The sequence below is a fragment of the Sebastes umbrosus genome, chromosome 13 (assembly GCF_015220745.1).
Source record: "Sebastes umbrosus isolate fSebUmb1 chromosome 13, fSebUmb1.pri, whole genome shotgun sequence".
Classification (NCBI taxonomy): Eukaryota; Metazoa; Chordata; class Actinopteri; order Perciformes; family Sebastidae; genus Sebastes; species Sebastes umbrosus.
The window spans coordinates 32,919,845-32,937,738 of NC_051281.1; the positions used below are offsets into that span (position 1 = coordinate 32,919,845).

A 17,894-nucleotide genomic window follows, 5' to 3' on the forward strand; every position below is an offset into this window, starting at 1 on the left:
ATGCATTAATGCACCTGTGACTTTTCACAGCTGACTTTCCCTCTTTGTTGACAGTTTGTGGTTTGTTCCGTTAAACACTTTCATCGTGAAGTGGATCAAGTAGATGAAGTTTTGTATCAAAGCAGAAGTTTTTTGTTTCCAAAACCAAATTAAAAGTATTTAATTAGTATCACCGTTTGACCACTATGAAAGTTGAAATCAACGACCGGCACTCCTCCTCAGGGTTTTCCTCACCACTTCCTTTCAGTTCAGTTCAATTAGAAAGCCGTTAGTGGGAGTTGACTTAATAGCCTCTATGCATACTGTTAATGCTCTATACTGCCAGCCTGTTCGCACAAAAAGGCGTATAAATGCCACGATAATGCGCAAGGCGTTAAGCGTGCAATAAGTACGCCTTTCTTGATTTTTGTGTGTCATTGTACACCCATGTATCCTGTACTGACTGCAATGTTATCGCATCCACGTATTAATGTTACGGTAAGAGTTAATGATGTAGTATAAAAAGCGAGAAAGACCACTTATGTTGGGGAGGTGGTGTTTTGTAAGTTACGTTAATGATGTTTGTCACATTTTTTGTTGGCGTTTGTGACGTGTTTTCCGTAGTTGTTTCCATACGTGTTTTACTTAGTTTACTTACTTATTTTAACCCCAACCATGATGTTTCCCCTTACCCCTAAGTAGGAAGTTTGCGTGGCATACAAATGTGCTTAAATGCGTATTCAAGACACGCGGTATGTCCACGTTTTTACTATTTATTGAGACTGGGTTGATGCTGCAGTCTGTTCACTTTTTGTAATGTCTGTGCTGCTGCTCCATATGCAATGCATCCATCCATCCATTATCTCTAACTGTTTATCCTGTTCAGGGTCGCAACGTGGGGGGGGCTCTTAGTGTCTCTTTATCTGCCCCAAAGTCACATCTTACAACAGCTCTCCTTAGATTTATGACTAGAATTATGTCCTTGCTTATGCCCTCGCTGTAAGTAAAGCCTCACAGCACTAATGGTACAGTCATGGGACTGTAGACTCTTGGTCTTGCTGTAGATAGCGTACTTGTGGGATCTTTAATGTTGAGTAAGTCTCAGGAGCTGTTCAATCTACAATTGTCCTACTTCATCAGTAGCATCTGTGTTCATTTTGTGGTCCGACATCCCATTTTCTCACCATCATCTCTATTTCTCTGGATTCTTTGCCTCCCACCCTCTTGAGGCTGATTCTATTATGGTTTTGAAAGGACCAAATGAACTATTCTCAAACAGGAACAGGCAGAGAGAAGTCATTTCAATATTTATTTTCAAGGATGAAACGTTTTGCTTCCAGTGTGGAAAGCCCCTTCCTCCTCCACTCTGCCTCTGGGGTGTTAGCAGGCAGTCAAGCCTCGCTAAAGTTACAAATCTATAATAAATAACCTCAAATATGAACCAAATGGTCACAGTAGAATTACTTGAAGGCACATCCATGAAAATATTAAAGAAACAACTTACATTAGAAACAACTGTGAACATTATGTAATAATAATAATAATGTTGTTTTCGAAAACTACAAAAAATGTCTAAAAATGTGTGCAAAATGACAAGCGTAAAGGACCTAACTATACCTGAATCAATATGACAAGAGCTTGGGGGGATTAACAAGCAGTTTGTTTAATTTGTTGCATAGCAAGAAATACAAAGCAAACAGGCACTCACAGCCACCTTATTCTATAAAACTGATTATAAAAAGGATTTCAAGAGCATATAGGTCCAGGATACTGAAAAAGGGAAACTGACATGCATAAAAATAGAATATTCTGTGCTACCTTTTACTTTACGATATTGAAATTGAAGGGGGAAAAAAAAAAATTACAAATCACCACACACCACTCACACGACACCTCATTCGTCTCTCCGTCGTTGACAAAAAGATCTTTATTGGTATCCCCACACCCTGCCCTGTACCGCGCAGCCGGGAGAAGTGCACAAGGATCATACTACTTACAAAACAGCACCTGTGAAAGAAGATTTACATGTAGTGTCATCGTTTCTCAGTTTCGGTGACGAGGTAGCTAACACTGAGGAATCAACAGTCTAAATGTGTCTTTAATGTTCTACGTGGTCAGTACAGAGTTTAAAATAACTGATACAGACATTGGTTCATCAAAACTGTCTTGAGAAAATACATGCACCAGTGAACACACCATCTGCTGTATTTGTATCCTCAATAGCACCACAATGTTGTTGTATATGCAAACATTCTAAACAAAAAATTAATAGACAAATCCGAAAATAAAATAGTAGTGGAGGGACAACATTTGATGTAGCTTCAGTGGGATTTCTCTGGGCCTATAAACAGCAGTTATAATTACCATTTTAAAGCTTTCATATTGATAAATCTTTGGCAATGTTGTTTTGTGAAATAAAATGAAAGGGTAATATCTTCGGACCAAACCACACCACAGTGAGCCTCGAAATGCATGACGCTTGGAGTCAAACATACACAAGAAGACAGAGGAATGATTCAGATTTTTACCAATTTTTAAAGTAAATTCCAAACAGTCATTCTAACTTACAATTCTTCGATGTCTTGAACTGGGTTGAAAGGCACAATAAATATCTTGCCACAGGGCCAGAATAGTCCTCAGTACTCGTATGTACAATGTGGCTGATTGCGTCAGCTGTCAGTTCAATAGTCTCAGGATTCGCCTCGACGCATCCCCGCTGACTATTTTACAAGAAGCACACGGGCCCGATATCGATGCCGAACTCTTGATCTGGGCCGCCAATGTCCACAGGGGCCATATCCACAATAGGAAGTCTTGCAGTTTTCTGTGTCCTGTACTCAAACACTGTCTTGCCCCAGTTGCCATTTGCTTGCTGTAAAAGATTCACAAATAGAAGTTCAGTGACTAACTTCACTACAATGAAGAGCAATACATCTCAATGGAACGGTGAACAGCATTTTAATGACTTTGTTATGGATCCTGCACTGATGTATTAATCATTTGGCCACTGACTTCAGAAATTCATTTTCTTTGCATATTAACTTTGGACACTTGTTTAGCCTTTGTTTTCTATATTTCTTATTGACAACAAACCCCATGAAACTATCAAAACCAACAATGAATTGATTGTCTGTGTATCCAAAGCCTTATATATCTTATTGCTCTGTGCCGTAGAGCTGTTACAACATTAACCATGACCAGTTGTTAAATACAACGTTAACCACATGTTACAACATTAACCGCAACCATTTCACAATATTAACCACACACAAACCGTCAGCATGAAGATACTACGCAAGGTTGCCCCTGAGATCATTATGACCAAGCGGCAAAATATGACAAGTAGGGATGAAATTACTTTGTGCACTGGCTGACGTTGCTTTATTACCATGAACGTACACACTGTAGTTTATTTTGACTGCCACGTACATCGACCTGCTGCCAAAACTGCTCACTAGCGCACCAAATAAGCTTTTTCTATGGCTGAAAATACTGTAGTTCCAAACACTGCACTATTTAATCCAATTAAAATCAGCTTTACTTGATTGTTCTGCCACTTGGGGGCAGCACAACAAGCTGCAAAACACAAGACTGATATAATATTGACTTTTAAGTTGTTATAGCAAACTTCAGCAGAAGCAGAAAAACATTAGCATTCATTTGGATTTATGTTGAATTTATGTTGCTCTCTCCTTTTAGCTCTGATTTTGGTCTCCACCCACTGTTGAAGGAAAAATCTTTAGCCGCTAAATGATCCACTATGTTCAGTAGGGATGGGTTATGATTTTAGATTTTTCGAATAGTCATCAATTATAAAAAATTAAGTTGTTTATGCGACTATTCGTCCCATCTTAAAACGTATATATTTCTCTTGTATTAACCGTTGCAGGTGATGCCTTACTACCGGTAAAACGTGTGTGGCACGTTCAGTTCGGCTCTTTTCTGTTAATGCAGGGGTGTGTGTGTGCCGCTCAAACCCCCGTGCTCTCTCCGAATGAGGGAGGAGAGTTGGGTACCCGGATGTATGTGGGGTGTGTGTGTGTGTTGTGGGGAGGGGGGGGGGGGGGGGGGGGGGCGGGGATTATTCGCATAATATTCAAATAATTCCTAGTGATTTTCGAATAGTACTTTTGCTTGTAATGCACATCCCTACTAGCTGGTCGCTACCTTTGTCTGTCTGCCGTTTGGTGCTGGGCCAGTAGTGTACAGTCCTATCAGGTTATTTGATAGAAACAGCTAGTTGCTGTGGCTGGAAACGACGCTAATGAGAGCGCTGAGCTTGAACCAAAACAGTAAAGTTGTGAGCCATAAAACCAAAACAATGAGCTGAAAGATGCTAAATTGTGGAGGGACAGACTAATTGATAGACTCGTTAGTTTTGATCATTTCATAGGATTTGTTGAGAACAATAGAAATACCAATACCAGCATTACAGTATGCTTCGATACAGTTAATAATTAAGGAATATGTTGAAATACTGTTGAAATGTGGGAACTTACTGAGCAGGAATCCTCCACCACTGTGTATCTGAAGCGATTGTTACCCTCTGCTTTGAGCTCCAGATCGTTGGATCCCTTGAGGATTACAGCTTTCTTAAAGTTGCCCGTCTTCTCGTCCTTATAGCCCACAGAGTTCTTGCAGTTGTAGGTGATGGTCTGAGATGCCTCTTTCGAGAGCAGGCGGATGAAAGTCATCTGAACTGTGACAGAGTTTGCCGGCTGATCGTTGTTGCCATAAGTGAACTGGAGAAACAAATAAATTAATGAATACAGAGCTTCACAAAATAAGCCAGGACGCACTACTACAAATATAACATGAGTTTTACTCTCATTTCCTCTCAAACTGTGGTTGTTCAGCACTCCTTTGTCAATTTTGAGCTCCTAATGTTTAACTTACAATAACATATGTTTTATAAGATCATTTTTCTATAAAGTCTTAAACAACTTCTCTGTGCCTTTGCCGTACACAGCCCTGCTTCCCCCTCTCTCTCTCCCCTCATCAAAATGTAACTGCTCACATGTGTTCCACGGTTGATGTCAGCTCCGAACCACACAGGTTTGTTCCTGGAAGAGCTCCACCACACTTTACGAGGTATGGTGGTTGGGTTGGCAGAGATGCAGGTCTCTCCGGTGTCCATGTTGCAGTGCACTTTGATGGCGTCCTCCACACTGCCTTGGTTTGGATCCACCCAGTACTCCCCTACACAACAGAATGATCAGGAGTTTTGGACATGTAGCTTTTTGACCACATCGTTGATATATTCTACAGCTGCAATGACTGCAACCGTAAAATAAGTTAGTTTTATTGCGTTCACAGTTCAGAAGCATCATGCCCTGACAATATTTCTGGATTAGTCTGTGAGCCAGTAGAGTTGGTACCATCTGACGGGAATAAGGTCCATAGAGTTCGAACACATGTGAAAGCATTGCATCAGTGGTAGCTTTATGTGTGCTGTCATAACACTACCCTAAAATAAACATTTCTGAAAAGTGGCCAATATAAAGTATAACATATGGTGTATAGTGGTATTTTATCACATTGAAATGTGTCACAATAATAGCTGAGTTCAAGCACTTTTCATCAAATGATGAAACTTTTACATTGAAAAATGTGTCATTGGTGAAACTCACAGTAAAGTGAATCATTGCATTATTAGAAAAATATTTGTCTATTGTAAAAGTCAATAAAAACCCTAGGCCACACATAATCACATGGATTAGTAGATAATTTATTCAGGAATTCATATATGATTTATATGAATTCCATAACAGCATCAGTTCAGCAGAAAATGTTGCCCCACTCCCCAAAAGGTAAAAATGTTCTTGAGTTGTGTCATGATATTTTCCATCTTGTTACTAAAGGATATAAATATTGAATCTATGTATGCAAACATGGTATTCATTCTTAAGGTTATGTACAGATGAAACTTTTGCATTACATCTTTCATGTAAACAGAAGTACATCTTAATATATAGTCACTGTGTTGTCACTGGCAGTAAGACACATTTGTAGAAATGCTAATTTTAACAACTTCTCTGAAGAACATAAAGTCTGAGCTATATTCCCATCAATTTTCAAAGAGAAAGGGTCAATAATAAGATTGAAGACTTTTTCAGTCCCGATACCGATAGCAATACCTGGGCTTTGGGTCTCGGCCGATACCGAGTTCTGATCCGATACCAGTACAGCATAAGCCTCACTGTGTGGAAGTGACTGGGATCATTGTAAGGCAACATCAGACTTGACTTAATTTTGCTTTCCTAATTTTGTAAAACAAAATGTGACCAATATACTGATATGAATTTACTGAATTGTTATTTATTATTAAAATTATAAATTGTACATCAGCAACTTAGTAAAACATCTTTAAAATTAACAGGAATTACAATTCAATGTGAACTTTTTTAATGTAGCAACAAATTGGTCAAAACTTAAACAGGAATTAAAATTCCAGTATATAATGTATATAGTATATAAACATAGAATTGAATTGAATAGAGTGGCCCCATTGTCACCGATATCCGATCCAGTATCGGTATTGGTGCATCCCTGGTTCTTGAGTTTTGAAAAGTTTTTGTTTGGCAGGGGGTTATAAATCAAGTGCTAACACACAGAAAGTTACCTCCCTGCAACGCTATCACTTATTTTCTAGCACTAGGGGTGTACACCTTTCCAAAAATCACTATGAAAATGATTCCCCCAAAATGGTACCGTGACCCCAAATTTGGGTTTCTGGCTCACAGACAAGGTCTATCATGTTAAAGAGACTCACTCACCACTCTTCTTCATGGGGTAGCATCTCTTCAGGTCGTCGCAGGTCCTGGCAGGATGCTTCCTGCTGCCATCAGGGCTCTTCATGCTGTCGATCTGGCTGCTGAGAGCCTTCAGGGTGGCCTGAACGCCGGGGTCCACGGGCACTATGGTGGAGGAGTTGCTGTTTGGCAGAGCCTCGTCCTCACTGAACTCAGGAGGAGGAGGGGGGCCGGAGTCGTAATCCTGAGGGCCAAAGAGGTCATCCATAGCAGCCATGGGACGTCCTGGGGGACCAGGGGGGCCTGCGGGTCCAGTCTCTCCTGGAGGGCCCTGCGGATATAGGAATAGTTGTATAGTTTTTATGTTTTTACTTTGTGGTCAGAACTCTATACAGACAATAATAAGACACAAGCAGATTCACTTGTTCCCTATGTACCAAACATCTGTTGAAAAGATGTTCAACAATTTATAGACAGATTTTTCCTAACAGCTGGCTGTACTACTGGGTGCTTCTTAGCCTTTTAACTTCTTTTTATTAGACCAACTCACATACAGTTCAACTTTGTATAATGAGTAAATACCTCTGGTCCAATTTCTCCGCTGATTCCGCGGGTTCCAGGAGGTCCCATCGGTCCTGGCTGTCCAATGTATCCTTCCTTTCCAGAAGGCCCAATAGGTCCAGGAGGCCCCTGAATCATATTCATATTAAAGATGTTTAGTCTTAAGCCTGAAAATCAGGAGTTGGATTCCAAAATGATTGCTGGCATAAAATTAAAATATAGATTGTGCTTGCTCCATGACAAACTCATTATCGCCTATTATTAAGAAAGATTCAGGAAAGCATGTTTTCTTGAAACAAATGGAACTGTAGCATTTACCCTCGCTCCGCTTGGTCCAACGATTCCTGAAGCTCCCTGCTCACCTGTTGTACCCTAAAAGCAAGAGGTGAATATTCATTACTTTTCTATACATATCATGTGCACAATAGATTTTAAAGTTTTCCCAGAATGCACGTTTAATAGCTAGGACCCGTTGGATGATACTCAAGCAGGAGACCTTGTATCAGCAGAAACACCTTGTATCAAAAAGCTCTGATAGATCCAACCTTGGCATGAGGGCAGTGATGTCCTCAGTCAAAATAGAGAGCTACAGGAATGAGTCCTAAAACCCAGAAGTGAGTTAGCATTGTAGCACTTCCTGTTCCCTCCTCTGGAAGTCAGTGGGTTTTTAGTTAGATGCCTGCAATCAGGTCTGTGGTTAACACAAGCTGAAGAGATTTTAACGTTTTATTCTACGACATAAAATGTGAATTTTGAACCCTATATATGTCTTAAAAAAGGCAGTTGCTAAAAAATGGCTAAATGAGACTACTAAACGTCATCACGCCGACTCGTCCGCCATTACAGCCACGTTGTGTGTACTAACACTCATGTGACCGTGGTGTAGTTCGTTTATAGCCTTTCGTTAGCTTTTTACTTCTGGTGATTGCATTTATGCTTCAGAAATCATAAAAGTGGTGTTCTTTTGTGAAGAATATTGTGCTGAACAAAATGTGTAAGTACCATGAGCATGTTTTTGCCACAGAGCTTATTTTCAGCAATAATCCAAAACCCAATGGAACAATCCCGTTGGCTTTTTGACGAGGGAACCCAGTGAGATGTTAACCTCCTGGTTGGCCTACCAAAATATCATCCCTGGAGCACTCTATTACACAGACAGACAGATTTGTCCTTCTAAACTTTCTATACTTTTGATACTGAAAAGAATGAAAGGGTTTATCTGTTGACATTTTTGGAACCTCTTCTGAACTGCTGCACTACAATCTGATGTGGATTTAGAACAGATCCACCAGAAGAACCAGAAGCCTCTCAATCACTTGGTGACTGCACTTGTGTTGGATGCTCTGAATTACAGTCGGTGTGAAATGTATAGAAGGTATAGAAGGTTAAAGGTGCTAATTGCCAAATTGGGAGCATTTCTATTGCCTCCGCATGGCTCTCAACATGGCCATGACTGAGCTGGCAGCTCGCATCTAACGGTGCTAACACTGCTAACAGTGAAAACAACGAAGAGCAGAGCTAGCAGTGTTAACCTCGGGGGAACCGGATGGTGGGTGTTACTCTTCCACAACGGCGTTGGTCGGGACGGCGTATCAGCTGTAACCCCCGTATGAGGGCAGTGTAGAGCGGCGGCCGATAGTTAGCCAGTTGGGCACGCTCACATGTACTAACATGCACTAAAATGCACATGCAGCCGGCCCGACTATGTCAGCAAAGCCCAGAGAAGCTCTGTTTGCAGTTTGCAAAAGTGAATGTGAAGAATGGAGAAAGAATGTACGCACAGGGTGGGTTAGGCCTACTGAGAGGAATCCAGCTGAGATGAGCCAGCATGATTGCAGTGATTACTGAGCAACACTTTAACTTACTGGAGGTCCGGGAAGACCCTGCAAACCAGTGAACCCTCGATGTCCCTTCTGCCCTCTCTCTCCGTGATCTCCCAGGTCACCGTTATCTCCTCGTGGTCCTTGGGGTCCCTAAATTAGGAAGATTTGACACATTTCATGATAATTGTTTTGAATTGGGGACATTTTCATTGTGCTTCTGGGCTTATATCAGCTGTAATGTTCATGTAAATCTATCATTCACAAACATCTATAATAGTGTATATGTACGTTAGTGTGCTGTATAACTACAAGTTGGAGACTCACCACTAATCCTCTCTTTCCAGCCGAGCCAGGTGGACCAACAGGTCCTCTTGAGCCCTGCAAATGAGTCAGATCATTAGAAGGTCCTCAGTGAACACAGACCTCTGCCAGCACTGAAACACTCTCCAACTTCTTGTCATACCCAAACACATCATTCCTATCACTTAATATTAAGTTCATACACGTTCCAACATGCCCTCTGGGCTTAAACCAGATCTATCCCAGAATGTAATCATGCGTGAATCTGTTATTACACTCTTTTTTCTCGCTGATGACACACAGAACAGAAACTTCCACAGAGGTGAAAAAGTCCACTTACAGCATCTCCTCTCCTTCCAGCATCACCTGGTGCACCGACAGGACCTGGAGAGCCAGGTAGTCCCTGAGGACCAACCAAACCTTCTGGACCAGAATCCCCTCGGTCTCCCTGGAAAAGTAACACCCGTCAGTCACTTTCAATGTGTAAAACAACACATGAGCGAGGCACATTTTCATTCTCTTTGTCTCTTACCCTTTGTCCAAGAACACCATCCTTGCCTGGTGGGCCATCAGATCCTGCAGGGCCCTGAGGACCAGATAGGAAACATTAAGACAGCTGTTACACAACCACACATTTGGGTGATATCATTTGAGAACCACAACTAATTTAGAAGTGGTACTCACATCAGGACCTGGATCACCACGAGGTCCGTTAGCACCCGGAGCACCAACTGGACCTGAGGGGCCTTTATCTCCAGCTGTTCCTGTGGATCCCTGTTTTCCTGGTGGACCCTAAAAAAACAGAAACAGGCAACTCACAATGCAGCACTAAAAGGACCATTCCACATAATATACACTTACCAAAATACATATTAACTATTCACCGTCGAAGCAGTGAAAGAGAACATACTGATTAAAGAGGAAGTTAAAGGATTAATATGATTTATGTTCAAACTATGCAATGAAGAAAGAAGCTCATGTTCAGAGTACAGACCCCAGGTCCTGGAAGGCCTGGCATCCCGCGCTCTCCTCTCTGACCAGGAAGACCCACAATGCCTCTCTGTCCTGTAGTTCCATCTGGGCCTGGAGGACCGTCGGGACCCTAAAGCAGACACACACAGAAAATGTTGATGAAACACCGATGGAGTCCAGTTTTAATGTTATGGCTTTAAGATCCCTGTGTATCACAACTTGATGTGTCTGGTTGACCATAAACAACACTGGCTATACAACTTCTTTCAAATCAATTTGTGTTTATGAGGAGTCCATTAAGCCCATAGTTATGATCAGACACCTCCGTTAAAAACGTGTGCTGGGAACAATAAAAAAGCAATATAAGTAGAATTGAAGTACTTTCTCTTTTTTTCATGATTACTATTTTATATTCTTTTTAGGGCTGTCAAAGTTAATGTAAATTAGTTTTAAAGTCATTGTAGTGTGTACCATGACATACTAGCTTGTGTGAAGGAGGCTAAATAACGCTCCAAACAAAAAATTTTGACGACGAAAAACAAACCTCTGACCTCCAGATCAGTGAATGTAAATGGGTTCTATGGTTACCCACGAGTCTCCCCTTTACAGACATGCCCACTTTATGATAATCACATGCAGTTTGGGGGCAAGTCATAGTCAAGTCAGCACACTGACACACTGACAGCTGTTGTTGCCTGTTGGGCTGCAGTTTGCCATGTTATGATTGGAGCATATTGTTTTATGCTAAATGCAGTACCTGTGAGGGTTTCTGGACAATATCTGTCATTGTTTTGTGTTGTTGATTGATATTCAATAATAAATATATACATACATTTACATAAAGCAGCATATTTCTCCACTCACATGTTGATAAGAGGATTCAATACCTGATAAATCTCCCTTTAAGGTACATTTTGAACAGATTAAAAAATGTGTAAGTATTTTGTGATTAATTGTGATTAATTTAATTCAATTCAATTCAATTTATTTATATATATCATCAAATCATGGATAATCATGCAATTAAAAATTAAGTATTTTAATCGATTGATCAATTCAATTATTGTTATTATAAATTAAAATTTGCAATTTTACTAAAGTAGTTGCAACATACACTGATTGCTTACAATATGGCAATTTATAAATTTACATATTAATAATTTGTGGTTTAGGTTTAAATTAATTTGGATGAAACGGGCAACTAAATTGTTTACCGTGGGTCCGTCTTCTCCAGAGTCCCCTTTGTCTCCTGGGCTGCCAGGTGGTCCCGCTGGTCCTCGCTCTCCTTGTCTTCCGGGGGACCCATGGTCTCCACGGAGACCAAGAGGACCCTCTTTCCCAGGAGGTCCAAGGGGTCCAGGTTCTCCAAGTGGACCCTGGCAAGAATGGAAGTGGTCATGTGATAGATGCATGCAGTTGTATAGCAGCCCCCAAGATGCTGTTAGACGATCCAACAAGCACATTTTGAATATCTGAAAGATACTGAGGCCTGAAAGTACAAATATTTGTACATACTATACACATCAGTACAATATGTACAGTACACAGCATATGCATGATTAGTTATAGATGCAACTATTATCTGTGAGACCCACAGCAGTGCTCAATGATGTTGTCTTCTTTAAGTTCACTGAAGTATTACAACAGTTGTTGTTCCCAGTGTACAGGACACTTGATCATCCTTTCTATTCAGAAAGTCATCTACAGATCTACCGTTTTACTAAAAACAACATTAGGTCTGCTTCAAAAATAATCTCATTACAGTTATCAAGAGTTAAACATTTCAGCAGGTGCAAATGTCGTCTTCACTCTTCCATCTTTAAGGGAGTTTTATCTAGGGATGCACTGATACAGATACCGATATTGGATATCGGATCGATACTGACTCAAATAGATAGATCGATTATCAGTGACAATGGGGCTGATCTATTCAATTCCATCCATCCATCTATTATGTGTAACCATTTATCCTTTTGAGGGTCGCGGGGGGGCTGGAGCCCGATCCCAGCTGACATTGGGTGAAGGCGGGTTACACCCTGGACAGGTTTCCAGACTATCACAGGACTGACACATAGAGACATACAACCATTCACGCTCACATTCACACCTACGGGACATTCAGAGTCAACAAACCTAACCTGCATGTCTTTGGACTGTGGGAGGAAACCTGAGAACTTGAAGAAAGCCCACGCTAACACGGGGAGAACATGCAAACTCCACACAGAAGGGCCCCCAGCCGGTTTTGAACCTATCAACCTAACCTAGACAGAACCGATTCAATTCCATTCTGTTTGTATATACTATATACATTGAAGACAATTTTGTATTCCTGTTTAAGTTTTGAACAATTTGTTGCTGCATTAAAAAGATTTACATGTGAATTGTCATTCCTGTTAATTTTCCGGACTTTTTTGCCAAGTTGCTAGTGTGCGATTTATATTTTAACGATAGATAACAATTCAGTAAAGTTATATCTATGTATTTATTTGTTACATTTTGTTTGAGAATGTTAAGATATCAATGTTTAAGTCAAACCTGATGTTTCCTTACACATAACAGAATGATCCCAGTCACATCCACAGAGTGAGGCATACAGTTCATTAATTAAACACTGGCATAGGATTGGTACTCGGTAAACCCAGGTATCGGGACTGAAAAAGTCGGATCGATGTTTTATCACACTCTGATTTTTGTATTAGATTATTTGTGACAATTTTAAACTTATGTGACAAATATTTCTTCCTCTTACCCTAACTGTGTTTTCATAGAAACTCTAGTTAGTACTTACAGTTGGGCCTGGTGGGCCAACTCGTCCTGCAGATCCAGGGAAACCAGTGGGGCCCTGGAAACAGACAATTATACAAGGTCCTCAGATACTTGAAAGTGTTCCTCTTCCATCTAATTTCACTTTATCATAAGACTTCTGTAAGTATGAAATCATCTTACTGGTGCACCCTGTGTTCCTCTTCCGCCTTTCAGTCCAGCAACACCTGCTGGCCCCTACGAAAGAAAAAAACACTGTATTAGAGAAGCATTTATCAGCTGCATTATAGTTGCAAAAAGTGAAAGCTGACTTCCCTGGAACCTTAAAGCCATACAGTACACAGAAGATAAATTATTTTGCAGGAATTAATGCAGTAAAAGTGGACCAAATAAAAGTGCATAGATGACTGATTACACTGTTTACAATAACAAGTAGCAGAATGCATAAAAACACCACAGAACAACTACTTTATAACTCATTTCTCAAGAGCATTTTTTCATCTAGTGTAGAGACGTGTGCAACTCACAGGAGGTCCGTGAGCACCAGACAAGCCTTGGGGTCCTGGTGATCCAGCATCTCCTTTCTGACCTGGTTCTCCAGGCTCTCCCTTGACTCCAGGTTGGCCATCAGGACCCTGTAAAATGTTGGTAATATGACAAAGAATGCATCAAAACAAGTTGAATCTGTTACTACTTTTGCATCACCTCCTGGAGCATCATTAAGACTCATAAATATGTTTTAGGAAATAAAATAACATGACTATGAATGACTACTTACAGGTGTTCCAGCAAATCCGACAGCACCAATTGGGCCAGGGTCACCTCTTGCTCCCTATCATAGGAGAGAGATTATTATATTGAAGCACACTAATAATCTACATTCTGTATCACTGCTATAAACACAGCCTAAATAGACTTCATATTCAACACTGAACAGGACTACTCACTGGCACTCCTCTGGATCCTGGGGGTCCATGTGGTCCTTTGGGTCCAGGTTCTCCCTGCAAAGATGTTACAAATTTACTGACAACAATTTCTACAACCATTCATGAGCCTGAGCTCCACCATAAATCCAGTATTTTTTATGTTTGCACGGGCAATGCAAGCCAAAGTGTCCTTCACTAGAGGATGCTATCACACGCAGCCAAGAAAATAACAGGATTAACAACATAGTGGGCATCATGGGAACCAGCGCTTTCCTAAAAACGTCATCACTTAGAGTCATTGTGATGTAAAGAGCAGCCTCTCAATGTGTGTTAGAAAGAGAATAAAGACTCTACCTTCTCACCACTGGGTCCAGCAGGTCCTAGCGGGCCAACGGGACCTGGGGCTCCCTGTTGACAGAAAACAGATCTACTCACCACTGTTACCAGTAACTGGTGCAGTCAAGACACATTTCTTTGAACAAACTGTGACAAATCTTGAATGTGCACTGATATATCATTAGTTGTTGTTTTTTTCTTCTTCTTACAAGTGTAAATGTAACTTCCTTGTTCATGTTTGCGAGTGAAAGATATTTAGCTTACTCTTGCACCATCATTTCCAGCTGTACCTTCTGATCCTTTTTCGCCAATTGCTCCCTATACAAAAGACAGCAAAAAAAGGTGTAAGCCTCCTTTATTGACTGTTATTGGAACAGCACTCAGGTCGGCAAGGTGAAGGTGAAGGACATTCAGTTTGAACTCATTGACATGGACTTGACAGACAACTCAGACTCGTTGATTGAAACTTGAGAACACCTTCCAAAATTGACTACAGCACATTTCCAGTGGAATTACAATTTTTGCAACCAGATACGTAAACCCATTTTGCAGTATTTATGTGTACTATCACACATACATTATATGTAAGAACTGACAATATAAAGAAGACAATGGTGAACTTACTCTGTCACCTTTAGGCCCAGGAGGGCCAGAGATACCCCTCTCTCCTGGCATTCCCTGAAGACCTGGAGGACCCATGTCACCAAGTACACCGGGGGGACCAGGACTACCCTACAGTGATAAACAAACACCATGGTTAGCAGCCTTATTGCCTACAAGCATTACAGCCAAACACACTGCCCACTAAAATTAATATTTTCCATTGCAAACTTCTATGTTGTTTCATTCCCTGCAGAAGTATGTCTCTCTCTGTGTATGCTGGAATAACACTAGTATGTCTCTCTTTGTGTATGCTGGAATAACACTAGTATGTCTCTCTCTGTGTATGCTGGAATAACACTAGTATGTCTTTCTTTGTGTATGCTGGAATAACACTAGTATGTCTCTCTCTGTGTATGCTGGAATAACACTAGTATGTCTCTCTCTGTGTATGCTGGAATAACACTAGTATGTCTCTCTCTGTGTATGCTGGAATAACACTAGTATGTCTCTCTTTGTGTATGCTGGAATAACACTAGTATGTCTCTCTTTGTGTATGCTGGAATAACACTAGTATGTCTCTCTCTGTGTATGCTGGAATAACACTAGTATGTCTCTCTCTGTGTATGCTGGAATAACACTAGTATGTCTCTCTCTGTGTATGCTGGAATAACACTAGTATGTCTCTCTCTGTGTATGCTGGAATAACACTAGTATGTCTCTCTCTGTGTATGCTGGAATAACACTAGTATGTAGCAACTGTGCAAGATGCAGTCACAACATTTTACAGGTGTGTAGTTGAGATCAAAATGAAGACCGAGTTCGAAGATGGGTTTGGTCCGAACAAGAGCGCTGGAAGTAGGGGGGTGGGAAGTGGGTAACCCCCCACACATACTTTACGCCCCTGGTCCAATTTGGCGTTGCGGCTGGTGTGATCCCATCACAAGATGGTCTCTAGTTTTTCTCTCTTTTTAGTTCAGCCCTTCACTGTAAACGCCAACCATCAGGCCATATCATTTGCTAATATCTCTTTATAGATCAAATATACATATACATACATATTTACCATATTTGTCCGACAATGATTCTGCATTCAGTAGTATTTTCCTTGAATTATCACATGGTCAAAAACAATATGTTGCTGTATATTCAGGTGATGCCTCTGTACAGTACCTTTGGCCCATCTGGACCAGGTGCACCTGGGATCCCCTTAGGTCCCTGCAGACCAGTGGAACCCAGCTCTCCTCTCTCCCCAGGAATACCACGTTCTCCCTGGGGAAGAAAGAACATCATCGACGTCAGTCTGAGGTATTCAACTATACCGACCACCTGAACAATTTAGCATGGTGAAATTCACCTACCCTTGGTCCAATTTGGCCCACGGCACCAAGCTCTCCAGGAATACCCTGAAGGAAACAAACAATGGTATTTATGTTGCGTCTAAACTGAATCCCCATCAAGCTCCTAAATATGAAAGTTCAAATGATTGAAATGTGTTAGCACAGAGAGCAACATTAAAGATAGCATTTATGGCTTCTGTCACACTCACTTGGTCACCTGGTTTTCCAGATTCTCCAGGAGGGCCTTGATTTCCAGGCAAACCCTACGAAGACAAGACAGTCAGGCATGACTATCCGAGCACTTCTTCAGCACAGACTGGGGTCTGATCATTTTTAATACCGCCACGTCTTCTCATATCTTTAGTCTCATAGTCAGTGTTCATTAGCTCTTAATACCAACTGAAAACAATTATGTACCTGGAATCCATTTACACCTGGAGGTCCCTGCTCTCCTCTGTCTCCAGCAACACCCTTTGAGAGGACACAGTAATGTCTCATTCATTTGTTATTGCAGTAAAAATAAAGAAAATAATGCGACAAAAATATATCACACACTTACAGATGGGCCAGGGGGACCAGCAGGGCCAACTTCTCCATCTTTTCCAGGAGGACCCTGAAGACAAAGAGACAATTAACAACCTGCCGATAGTACATCTGGAGTACAACAGCGTGTTTGGTGACCTGTGTGAGGTTTTTAGGTAACTAAAGACTATACCTACTAATGATTCAGTGGTAAAGTGGATCATTGTGGAATCAAGGAAAAGGAAAGTAAGGAAGTACAACACATTGAAGCCAACAGAACACGCTGTTGTTATGTTGAATATTTCTTCTTTCCTTTTTTCCTCTACGTTAATGTAATGTTATATTTTTGAATGTAGGTGATGGATTTTCTGATATATGTGATGATGAACATGACATAACATATTTGATATTTAGAAGTATGGCTTTTGTATTACTGTTTGTATGTATATTATCAAATTGTGAATTGTTTGTGGATGTTTTTATCATGTTTTGGATGAACTACACCTGCCATCATAGAGCGTGTGTGCTTTATGTATGAATATGGGTGTGGTTTCCACTTTTTCAAGCATTTTGACCTGACGAAGATCCAAACAGGATCAAAACGTAGTCAATGAAAATATTGTGGCATGGAGTAGTGTGCAGGCATTACCTTTTTCTTTTCTTTCAAAACAAACAAAGCACATTTTTTCACTCATAAACAGTACTCACTCTTTGACCTGAAACTCCGGCAGATCCTTGTTCACCTGTCTTTCCTGGGTCTCCCTTTGAGTGTTAAAAAAGACATGTTTTGTATTAGAAACAGAACAGGAGATAAACAGACTGACTATTAATGCAAAGTTTTGAGTGACCCTGCAGCCTTACATTGAAGCCCTTGGGGCCTGGCCCTCCCATGATTCCTGCGGGCCCTCTGTTGCCAATGGACCCTGCAGGGCCTGGACGACCATCTTCACCTGGGGCACCCTGAACAAAGGAAACCCACACTTTAACTCAATCATTTACTTTACCATAAGGTGAACGCTA

General features: G+C 40.9%; 1 protein-coding gene across 1 annotated transcript in view; it reads right to left on the reverse strand.

Annotated features, from left to right (window-relative positions):
- Nucleotides 1-1,622: 1,622 nt before the first annotated feature.
- The window catches only part of col5a2a (collagen, type V, alpha 2a), a 59,573-nt gene continuing 43,301 nt past the window's right edge, over nt 1,623-17,894 (reverse strand). The window contains exons 27-54 of the mRNA XM_037789394.1: nt 17,736-17,834; nt 17,583-17,636; nt 16,912-16,965; nt 16,770-16,823; nt 16,562-16,615; nt 16,374-16,418; nt 16,186-16,284; nt 15,037-15,144; nt 14,677-14,730; nt 14,431-14,484; nt 14,098-14,151; nt 13,929-13,982; nt 13,678-13,785; nt 13,334-13,387; nt 13,176-13,229; nt 11,602-11,763; nt 10,410-10,517; nt 10,100-10,207; nt 9,948-10,001; nt 9,756-9,863; nt 9,440-9,493; nt 9,158-9,265; nt 7,611-7,664; nt 7,314-7,421; nt 6,756-7,062; nt 4,997-5,178; nt 4,479-4,721; nt 1,623-2,851 (exon numbers count right to left, since the gene is read on the reverse strand). Coding sequence (XP_037645322.1) covers nt 2,705-2,851; nt 4,479-4,721; nt 4,997-5,178; nt 6,756-7,062; nt 7,314-7,421; nt 7,611-7,664; nt 9,158-9,265; nt 9,440-9,493; nt 9,756-9,863; nt 9,948-10,001; nt 10,100-10,207; nt 10,410-10,517; nt 11,602-11,763; nt 13,176-13,229; nt 13,334-13,387; nt 13,678-13,785; nt 13,929-13,982; nt 14,098-14,151; nt 14,431-14,484; nt 14,677-14,730; nt 15,037-15,144; nt 16,186-16,284; nt 16,374-16,418; nt 16,562-16,615; nt 16,770-16,823; nt 16,912-16,965; nt 17,583-17,636; nt 17,736-17,834 — 2,742 coding nt within the window. The 3' untranslated portion in view covers nt 1,623-2,704. The remainder of the gene's footprint in view (nt 2,852-4,478; nt 4,722-4,996; nt 5,179-6,755; nt 7,063-7,313; nt 7,422-7,610; nt 7,665-9,157; nt 9,266-9,439; nt 9,494-9,755; nt 9,864-9,947; nt 10,002-10,099; nt 10,208-10,409; nt 10,518-11,601; nt 11,764-13,175; nt 13,230-13,333; nt 13,388-13,677; nt 13,786-13,928; nt 13,983-14,097; nt 14,152-14,430; nt 14,485-14,676; nt 14,731-15,036; nt 15,145-16,185; nt 16,285-16,373; nt 16,419-16,561; nt 16,616-16,769; nt 16,824-16,911; nt 16,966-17,582; nt 17,637-17,735; nt 17,835-17,894) is intronic.